The sequence below is a fragment of the Megalops cyprinoides genome, chromosome 13 (genome assembly GCF_013368585.1).
Source record: "Megalops cyprinoides isolate fMegCyp1 chromosome 13, fMegCyp1.pri, whole genome shotgun sequence".
NCBI classification, from domain to species: Eukaryota; Metazoa; Chordata; class Actinopteri; order Elopiformes; family Megalopidae; genus Megalops; species Megalops cyprinoides.
Window position 1 is genome coordinate 19,151,219 of NC_050595.1, and position 10,999 is coordinate 19,162,217.

Genomic DNA, 10,999 nt, shown 5'->3' on the forward strand with positions numbered 1-10,999 from the left:
GTGTGTCATCTCCTGAAATAGACAGTTTATGAAATAAGAAAGCATGGACACACATCTTGCATCCCATTTTGGCAGGAGTAAATGTTAACTCCCAAACAGAACTGGCAGGCCTGTCATTTTCAACTGCGTAGGTCCGCCATGAGTGTCACAGTCCCCATTTTAAGTGTTTCAGAATGGAGATGTCCAAACCTAAGTTCCAGCCCATGTGGCTGCAGCAGCATTCGCCGGAGTAGTGGTGTAGTCAGATGACTGCTGCGTCCCTGGAGTTCTGAGGTCACACTTTGTGGCTGCTGCTGATGAAGCCTTTAGCACAGTTTCCTCAGAAACCTGACGACTCAGGCTGCATGGAACCTAGCAGTCCTAAGATGTTGACATCCACAGAGTTTGCAATGCTGGGCAACTTGTGCAACTCAGGGAAGATTTTTCCTTCCCTCTCTAAAAAAAAAAATCCCTTAATGGACCAGAGGGCTGCCTGCATGAGTTTTTTGTATTCGGTTATTTTTGCCCAGTCACGAGTGTTGCAGCTCGTTATCGCTCAGTTCAACACTTGCCCCTTAGGAGACCTCTGGTGCACAGAAGTGTCCAGCTGAATGGAAGCCTTGTAAGTCATTCTGCCCCGTAAAAGGAAACGCATTCATTTACTCCTTTCACACGGTAGGTCCAGGATTGCGCTGAGATCTGTCCCATGCAATTGAACAGTGTGTAATTCCCCAGGTTGTGTCCTCCAATGCGGTCCCTTCTGTCTGCAGTCAGAAACGGCCAGTTTGGGATAAATAAGGACACAGACCTGCCTCAGCTGTGGTTGGAAACTGTGAATGAATGGGCGGGGCCTATTTGAACAGGGGGTGGAGCTTGGATGGCACTGCAGGCCCACACTGACAGACTGCCTCTGGTATTTAAACACCACACCCACCTCACAGTCTCACAACACTGAGAGTTATCCTGTGCAGCATCTGTCCTGTTAACTGAGGTAAGGCTCATTGCTCACTTTTTCTTCTGCTTTCTTTCTGTGGAAATTCTTTTTTTTTTCTTTTTCTCCTGCCAGGTTAAAACTTAAAGCTAAAAGCTAAGGAGCTGCCACTGGGGCATGATACAAAGAATGTAGTTCTATTGTTTCATTTTGCTCTGAGATTACAGCTGCAGTGTAATAATCAGACTTTTTCAACTGAATTGCCTATTCTGTCCACATCAAATCTTTTTTTGTCTTGGACAGTCTCCCTTTCTGTGCTGTAACTCTAGATCACTAGAGTTAACGGAAAAAGTGTACAGATTCAGTGCAGACTCCTCTGAAAGCGTGCTCTCTCTTGTTAATTATTCATTAACTTCTTCCAGTTAGTATTTTGTTGGGAAAAAAAAATGTGATCACACTTATTGTCTTAGAAAAGGTGGCAATTAGATATGCTTCACTGAGTTCCCCAGATTTTTTTCTCCTGGGTGTAACTGGGTGTGTCTGAGCAAAGGGATTCTGCTGGGGGGAGGGAGCCAGACAGTTCCAACCACTGTTCATCAGTGACTTTGTGGAATTCTGCATAATTGGACAGCTTTGATCCCTCTCTGGTCTTGCATTGATATTTCAATCTGAATACTGTGCATCCAGCATTCCTTTGTAACCGGTGGCTTTTTAGAATGAGGTGCGCGGAAGTGTAGGAAACAACTGAAAGCACCATAGGCTGTTCCCTTATACCCCCAGACAGCACAGGATATGTGATTCATATGGCAGGCATGATGCCTGCTATTATATTTGGTGGGTGGAGAAGGCAGGCTGGTTGGGGTTATTTATCTCTTCTCAGGATGTTATCTTGTTAGATGGTTGCTAGGTGACAGCAAACACTTTGAGTTATGCTGTAATTAAAATAATACTTTAGCTGAACATTTGTAGAGAGCTCTGGCTAGGACAGGAAGTTGAGTTTTCCAGAGCTACTTAAATGGTAAGCAATACTTTACCTTACAGCTACAGTATCATTCAATATGTGTATGACAGTGATGCTTGAATAGAATATTGTGTCCTTGGAGGAAATAGCAAGAACTATTGGAAACTTAGCAGTGGATCACCCCCAGGGAACGCAATTATTTGGACATACCACTCTCTATACAGTGACCATAGTAAGGCTCAACTGCTTGTTATGATCAACCAGTAGTAACTGATTGATCGATTGATTGATTCATTCATTCATGCACTCATTCATACCCAGTTTACAGTCTTGATAAAAACAGCCTATTTCAGTGTAGGAGAGGTTTAGAATGCAGCCCTATCAGTTTGAAGAATGTAACCTTTGCACTATTAAGTCTGATTGCACAATGTATCACACTTGGTTGTCGTGGAAACTAACAAATCATACAGGATTCCCAGAGACTTAAGGAATGCCCCCTCCTTTAAAACTTTACTAAAACATTACAAAGGAATGTTCACAAGACCTAAGAGCTGATGGTACCTCTGCGTCTGAATCGCTGTTTTTCAGGAGGGTAATAATGGCGCTGGTATCTGAGTTCCTTGGTCAGCTCACCCTGAATTTCGGCGGGGTAAGTACTGCTACGGCTGCTAAATTCCCGGATGTGTTTAAACCCACGTGCACTGATCATTTAGCCCTACAGTGGAGCCGTTTTTCAGCCTCCCCTGTTAGAGTTAACTGTCCCTGCTCCAGCTGGGTCAATTCAGGCCATGCCAAACCTTGCGCAGCCCTCATATTAATCATGACACACTGCTCCGTTTCAAAGTCAAATTCAAACAAAGTTAGTCCTATAGGAGCTGAAGCACTGTGTGAGTCAGGTGTTAGAACTAGACGTGAGAAGTCTGAAAGGACTGGTTTCCATAGGGCCTTGTGTTTGAGGATGTATGTACAGCTCACACATGATGATGGACTAGCACATGCAGACTCTTTTAGCCCACGCAAAGGCCCTTATTGCATGGTGAAACAATACAACATTTCCGCCTGTGCTGTCAGGTGAATGGCGACCTTGCAGTAAGGCTGTGTATGGTAACGTCATTACTTACGTAGAACATAATGCTCCACTCTTCCCAATTTGGGATGTAAAAATGGTGCTGACAGCCCTTCTTTAAATCCTCAGGAATGCGAACCCAAATACCCCACCGTGGTGCCTGTCGCTGACTTCGACCCTGAGAAAGACGCGCTCCGGATCGAGACGGCCATCAAAACAAAGGGTGAGAATGACCGTCCGCGTGTGACCCGCAGACCCAATGAACCGTCCCCGGCTTCCACAGCGGAAAGCCAGCACTCTGACCGCAGTGCTTCTACTCTCCCTCCCTCTGTGCCTGCTGCCAACCGGAGACGGAGACAGAGGCTTGTGAGCCTCAGATAAGGGAGGAAAAAGGCACACGTTCTGTACGCTAAACCCGTCTGGCAGGGTTTTTTGTGGAACGAACATATGTGCCAATTTAAATAAGCACCACCAATCAGCAGCTCATTCCTGTTTTACCTAATTAAATCTACATCTGTCATTTTTGGGCACCTCTCATGCAAACTTTAACTATGAACGATGGGATTTTAGTCATCCCCAGGCTCTCTCTGCCAGTCAAAATTACACAATGCAATTACACAGTGTCTTTGTAGTTCATATTAGAGCATTTTAATTAAAATCAAGGTAAGTGCTTGCCACTTTAGAAGCAGGGAAATAAAGAAGGGAATCATCAGGCCTGCTGTTAGTTCTGTGCTTGATAGAGGAGAGACGGCGGAGAGGAGTGGGTATTTTCTCGTTCAGCTGTTTCCTGGTGTTGAAGGCTGTGTGGGAGGTAATGCAGTGCGGATGAGAATGGCAGTGGGAGTAATGAGTCATATTCCTGTGCTCACACCACTGCAAGCCAGAGCAAAGCCTACTTCCAACAATTCAGTAATGAGAGACGTGACTGTCACATTTTGTGACCTAACCAGAACTGTGTGAAAGGGTCATTTGAGTGTTTAATTAGTATTGAATGGACCCTCAAAAACACTTGGTAGTCTTTATGTATTTATTAATCTTGTGAAAATCATCCCCTAGTATGATTGTCTGCTGTACCATAACTGTCATGTGGTGCATCAGAAATCAGCTGGGAGAAAGTTTTTTTTTTTTTGTATCCAGAGAAAACCACCCAATGTACAACTGCATTTCTCAGGCCTTTAAAAACTTGCATTCCTTTGTATTATGAGGTCATGTGTGATTTGTAAAACCCCCTGGTATTGCCATTATTATATTGTTTTTTATCTTGTTATTCCAGGTGTGGATGAGCAGACCATCATCGACATCCTGACCAGGCGCACCTACGCCGAGAGGCGAGACATTGCCTTCTCCTACGAGAGAAGAGCTAAGAAGGTCAGCGATAACACAGTCACTCCAAAGCACTTCTTAATCTGCAGTGTGTTAGACATCTTAAGTCCCCACACTTCAAAATGTATGTGATGTATGCTGTGACTCCTTTCGCCAGAGGCAAGGTCTTAAAATATTCATTTTGTACATGCGCTAATTTAACATCCAGTATATAGAGTATATATTGAATATGTAAATTAATGTATTAATTATTTTTTTGATGTGGGCTAACTTTTCTATGACTCGGACTGCATGGAGGAAAGGGGCTGGTGAGTGATTCAGAGATAGAACAAGGCCAGTCTGAAAAGATGTCTGCACTTCTGTGTGGAGGGTTTAGATCTCTGACTTTGTGCTTCCTCAGGATATGATCACAGCCCTGAAGGGGGCGCTGTCTGGTTCCCTGGAGACAGTGATCCTGGGTCTGATGAAGAGCACCGCCCAGTACGATGCCTCCGAGCTCAAGGCCTCCATGAAGGTGAGGAGTGTGGCGGGTGGCGAACGCATGGACTTATGGAAGTGGGTCACTGTACAGCAATGGGCAAGAAGCTGCACTTCAGCTGAAGTTCTAATTCCACATAAATTTAAGTAGCGATGAGGATTGTAAAGATAGAGGAGTTAGGGTTCGTGAATCTCAAAATGTGTGCAGCCACCATGTGTTGACAGTGGTGTATTGACTTGAACCAGTTGTACATGTTGAGAGCAAAGTCGTTCAATCACAGGGTAGCTCCACCCAATATGAAGTTCATCAGGCCACAGTCTGCTATCAGTACAACATTACACATTTATCAGGGAGGTGGAATGTAAATAGAAAAGTTTGACACATGAATACGGACTTTACTGGGCGTGCACAGTACAAAGAGAACACCACACAAACACCGCTGCTGCCCTCTGCTGGTGCATTGATAAGGATCTCGAAGGGAGCTGAGTTGAAAAGTGTGCTAATAAGAATTCCAAACTTTCTCGATCGCACCGTTATTTCATCTGTGGTTTCTTCCACTGAACTTACTGGTCTTGTAAAAAAAAACATACAAATATTTTGTGTAACTTCAAGTTGTGTCTCCTGACAGGGTTTGGGGACCGATGAGGAAACCCTCATTGAAATTGTCTGCTCTCGCAGCAATGACGAGCTGGTGGAGATTAAACGGGTCTACAAGGAACGTAAGTAGAGGAAGCCATCTAGCAGGTCCTGTCAGATATACATGTGTCACTCATTGTCCGTAGCTGACTCGCCTCCCCCTCCCCTCCGCAGTGTTCAAAAAAGACCTGGAGAAAGACGTGGCTGGAGATACCTCTGGCAACTTTGCTAAGCTGCTGTTGGCCCTCGTACAGGTGAGACCTGAGGGTTCAGCTCGCTAGTGACAGAGAGACACAGACTGACACAGAGAGACATGTCCTCCTGGATTGGTGCTAGATGGGTAGGGCGATTATATGCATCCCCCTATCTTGAGCCAATCATGGTGTTTTGCTATGGACAGCAAAGTCAATCCATTGTTTTTTTTCAGTGTGATTGACAGCATTTGATAGCTCCACCCACAATAGAGTTCATGAAGCTTCACTCTCCAGCCTAAAATCAATGTATCACTCTCTCATCACAGACAAAGAGGGACGAGCCCAGCAACATTGTGGACTACGAGAAGATTGACCAAGACGCCAGGGTGAGTCTCATGTAATGCAACATAATATAAAGATTTCATATCCTGTAACACTAGTAACAGGTTACAGGCCACTTTGCCAGGGTAATTCAGACAATGTTATTTAAAACACATTTATTAATTATGTAAATACAGTAATTATGTAGCCCAATAAATGCTTAATATTGTATGGTGAAAAGTAAGACATGGAAGTCGCCCTGCACAATCACAGTTGCTCTGGAAATACACATGAAAACAAGAGCATTCAGAGATTTCATACCATTTGATTTAATGGCAGCTTAGTAGTAGCATGTTTCTGCTGCATCCTTTGACAGACAGACAAAGCTAAATGTAATACCCTTAACAGAGAGTAATGATAATCATTGGTTTTCAATAGATTGTGTGGTTTTAGTTTTCATGTCTGTCGTCCGTGTGTCAGCTGTGTGCCTTAACCTCCTGTGATGGCTTACTCTGTCCTACATGTGTGTCAAACCCTGTAGGCCCTGTACGAGGCCGGCGTGAAGCAGAGAGGGACAGACGTGGCCACCTGGATCTCCATCATGTCTGAGAGGAGCGTGCCTCACCTGCAGAAAGGTACGGGTTCCCCAGGAACACAGGTGGCACAGTGTGTAGGCCACTGACCGTATTGCTGCATCACTGTGCGCTGGGGACAGAGCGTGTGTGTTACGGCCCGAGACAGGACTCGGTCTTATGATTACTGTCCAGCCAGTTAAGCCTCAGGCTGCTCTCTGCCTGCCAGTAGGCTCCATACAGCTGCATTGTGGCAAAGTGGTTACAGATTTAAATCACTGATGAGTCATGTCTGCTGTACCTTTGAGCAAGACACTTGATTTAAACACGTCCCGATGGATAAATAGATAAAAAGCCACATCTTTGTAAATATAGTGATTATTATCAGGTAATCAAACGTGTCTCTCTTTTTTAGTGTTCGACAGGTACAAGAGCTACAGCCCCTACGACATGCAGGAGAGTATCCGCAAAGAGGTGAAGGGAGACCTGGAGAAATCCTTCCTCACTCTGGGTACTAAACTTTGCTTATTGCTTTTACTTTATATTACCATGCCAGCTTCTTAGTGGCTGTCTGAGGCCACACTCACACCAGTACGCCTCATTGTTTTGTGTTACTGACTATTCTGCAGGCAAGCCCAGGGTTGTTAGGCTAGCACCTGTTCCCACCTCTACTCTGCCAGCAGTTAATTTCTTTTTTTATTAAGCATATTTGAAAGTTGTTTTGGGGTAAACAACATTTCATTTAGATGGGCACTTCAAAAGAGATGTGAATCAAATCTGAGAAACCCCCCCCAGCCAAGCACTCTGCACAGTACAAGATAAACTGCTGAGGAAAAGGCATGGAAATCACGGGTTAATTATGTCTCCTTTTTCTTCCTCTCTCTTTCTCTCTGTCACTCTCTCTCTGCCCCTCTTTCCAGTCGATTGTTTCGAAAACAAACAGCTATACTTTGCTAACAGACTCAACAGTGCCATGAAGGTAAGTTTACACTTCATAACATGACTCTTATTTTATTCCAAAGAAACACAGACAGTCGTACAGAATCTGTCAGGTCCAGGGCAGAGGGAGAGGCAGCAGAATGCTTCTTAGTGCAGAATGAACATCTTTAAACAGTAGTGCTGTCCTTTGTTGTGCATAAATAAACTGCTTTTCTGAGCACATAGACAGCTGGAAGGCCTGTGTTTGTGATTCTAAAGAGCTCTCTTTTCACTGCCCCCCCCCCCCCCCCCCCCCGCCCCGCTTGCTTGCTGGCTGGCTCTCTCAGAGTAAAGGCGCAAAGGAGAAGGTGGTAACCCGGATCATGGTGTCTCGCTGTGAGGTGGACCTCATGAAGATCTGCTCCGAGTACAAGAAACAGTATGGAAAATCCCTGTACCAGACCATCGCTGTGAGTCTCTCTCTCTCTCTCTCTCTCTTTCTCTCTCTCTCTCTCTCTCTCTCTCTCTCACACACACACTCACACACACACACACACACACTCACACACACACACACACACACATACACCCCAGAAGCTCACCACTATGTGACATTCTACTGCAGAGTGTAAGAGGACTTCCACACCAATGGGCAATCCTCACTGTGCTTAAAAAAAGAAGCTGCTGCATTCCATTAGGACCAAAGGCACATGTTAGAAATGCTCTAGTGGTCTCATGGACCCCCTCACCCCCAGTGTCCCTTGCTGTATGTTATGCTTTACACTGATGCGCAGTACAGGAATTTGCTGCTGTCGAAAAGTCACATGCTGTGGCCCTGCAGAGCTTCGGCTGCTCTCGCTAACAGGCACGAACAGCAGTTTGGGAGCTGTGTGTAATAGCACTGTCGTCTGCACTGTTTGGTGGGTACGTGTTGGAAGTGGTGAAAAGGCTACCCTGACCTGACACTGTGTTTTGCTTGCTTCCCCAGGAGCACACCAAGGGTGACTACCAGAGGGCCATGCTCAGTCTGTGTGGAGGAGATCACTGAGGAGGAAGGAGAGACCCCCAGAATCCCCTCGATCCCCCCCCCCATTACTATGAAGAGACTGTCACCCACCCAGTCACACAGAGCAGGTGAACAGGTGCCAAGCCCCTCTCCCACTGGTACCCTGGTCTCCTGCCCTGTCTGTCCACATCCCACACAGAACAGTATTAGGGTTATTTTGTTAGTCTGTCTGTTTTTATTCTTTTAAAACAGATGTTTTCATTTTTTGGTGCAAGAATGCAATAATCCCAAGGTGGCCAAAACTGAAGAATTTCACCCAGTATGTTTGTGTAACCTGTCTATTTTTTGTCTAATAATAAATTTTCCATTTGAAATGACATCTCTGATTGTTTTCGTAGTTTTCTTTACACGTCACTTGTTTTTATTTTGAGGTGTTTACAGTACAATTTAATTGAGCAGTTTTTTCTACGCATCAAACACACCACTTTGCTTTGAAACGCAAAATTCATGGCAAAGTAGTTGTCACTAGAGGGCGCTGTAGCAGCACAATCCCAGTCATGGCCAGAAGCGCTCTTTCCTTTCAAAGACGATCTCATATAAGAAACTATGAAAGGCTTTCATGTTCTGTCCTCGGGACTTTATTTTTAGAAGAAGTTATTCTAAAAAAGGGGAAAGAATTATTTTGCTTATGCAAGATATTTTTCTTTAAATCAGTTGCAACATAATCTAAATGAATTCTGAGACTGAGTCTTCAGGTTGATCAAGGTACAAACCAATTTATCAAAGCTTGTATAAGGCAACACACTCACATGAAAAAAAAAATATAATCATAATTATATATAAATGTATTAACATGCTACCTTCAGAATGTAATTGACAAAAATTCATCTTGTTGAGTATACCAAATAAATACTACATATACAGGAAAAAAAATACATTTTTTTAATTACAACCTCCTTTTTAGCACAGGTAAACATGCAGTAGTTACATCTTAATTGTAAAAAGGAAATCATGTTTTATGTATAAACCATGTTAACATTTTTAATGTATAACAATATTTTTTTTCTACAGACATGAAAACTATCCTCTTCTACTACCTGGTCCCTGTTAAAACTGTTAATTTTTAAATGTGATTTTCCTTTGTTTGGCAAAGGTTATTTAACCTCTGGCCACAGCGATTTGCATGACGCCAAAGAAGTTCACTCTGTTTGGCTTAAGGTCTCTCAGGACAGCGGCTCAAAGTGAAGACAAGCCACTTCTACATGAGAGGGAGCACAACTCTACAAACACACTCTGCACAGGAGATGGCACTGACAGCTGAACAGAGCAGGGTCTTTATTGTAACACGGATGAGAGACGAAGAGGAGACAGGCCCAGGAAAAGAGGGGAGGGGAGAGGAGAAATGAACAAATGCACCGCAGGGGATAGACAGCGTTCACTTCCCATTGTTTTAATCATTTAAATAGATGACTGTTTTGATCTGGGCATTTCTGTGCGTCGGATACTCAGCTCAAGTCAGCGTGCTCCTCTCCACAGTAAGAGCAGATTGTATTAATACAGTAACCTCTCTGATCACGGGTGATGGATGGAGAGGAGTATCTGTCTAACACAGAGCTGAGTGAAGCACAGACAGGTACACTTGTGCATAAAAAACAATGATAAAAAGAGAGACAAGTGCTTCAGACTTTTTCGACTCTGAGACAAAATGTTCCCCCTTCTTGAAAAATCGGACGCAACCTATTTGTTATTGTGCTTTTTCACAACTGAATTGTCACAAAGCTCCGGACAGAAAACATGGAAAACCTAGAAAATTTATTCACTGACCCCCAGAAAAGGTGAGTGTAAAGTTCCTGAAGCACAGCACAGCGTAGTTATTGGTTGCATGCAATACAAAGAACTCTCTAAGCATTTGAATTTACTATCATATAACAATAATTTTGATGGGAATATTAGCACTCTGTGATGTTTTATGTTTATTGCCAATAAAAAAATAAAATATAGTGCGAAGGAAGGTAAAATAGTATTTTGTAAAGTGGGGGTGGGTGATTTATGGTTATATTGGCTGACAGATTAATCTCCGAATCATAAAGATAAGAGGACCACTCATATTTTTGATTTTATGTGGATGTACAACCTGCTGTTCCAGAAGAGGCCCCACCCCATGGTATGTCAATCAGATCTGGTGCAGCTTCATTCTCAGATGAAATGAGGTAATGTACTGGTGTGAATGCAAGTGCTCTGGGTTTCACTTCAGCTTTCACCCACGGCATTACGCTGTTCATGAACCAGAAGAAATTATTCAAAAATGGAAGATTCAAAATGATCGTCAAATTTAAATTGAAAGGGTATCTTGAAATCATTAAAGGTCCTGCTATGGTTTATGACCCCCCAAAAAAGAGGATCCAGTCTGAGTTACTCCATGTTTGAGCAAGTAAGATTCACCAAGTCTTTTGTCCATCAATCAATCAGCTTTCAGTTGGCATACCACCCTTTATAATCAGATAGTATGGGTGCTTGTGTGTGAGTATGCCTGTGTGTGTGAGAGTGAGAGAGAGAAAGAGCCTACACTGACTACAATGTTGTGAATGAGAGTTTCTACAGGCTAAGCCGGGAG

At 43.7% G+C, this 10,999-nt stretch overlaps 1 protein-coding gene across 1 annotated transcript; it reads left to right on the forward strand.

Moving 5' to 3' along the window:
* The first annotated feature begins 910 nt into the window (after nt 1–910).
* On the forward strand, nt 911–8,699 carry LOC118787972 (annexin A2-like). The gene is made up of 13 exons (XM_036543766.1): nt 911–970; nt 2,460–2,520; nt 3,067–3,160; nt 4,211–4,305; nt 4,661–4,774; nt 5,367–5,457; nt 5,549–5,628; nt 5,895–5,954; nt 6,431–6,524; nt 6,877–6,972; nt 7,382–7,440; nt 7,727–7,849; nt 8,368–8,699. The coding sequence occupies exons 2-13, from the start codon at nt 2,470–2,472 to the stop codon at nt 8,425–8,427; spliced, it is 1,017 nt and encodes a 338-aa protein (XP_036399659.1). The 5' UTR covers nt 911–970; nt 2,460–2,469; the 3' UTR covers nt 8,428–8,699.
* Nucleotides 8,700–10,999: the final 2,300 nt, after the last annotated feature.

Excerpts from the sequence above, each read along its gene's own strand:
- LOC118787972 (XM_036543766.1), top strand. The coding sequence starts at position 2,470 with ATGGCGCTGGTATCTGAGTTCCTTGGTCAGCTCACCCTGAATTTCGGC. Across the intron at positions 2,521-3,066 it reads TCACCCTGAATTTCGGCGGG|GAATGCGAACCCAAATACCC; the intron begins GTAAGTACTGCT and ends TTAAATCCTCAG. Across the intron at positions 4,306-4,660 it reads ACGAGAGAAGAGCTAAGAAG|GATATGATCACAGCCCTGAA; the intron begins GTCAGCGATAAC and ends GTGCTTCCTCAG.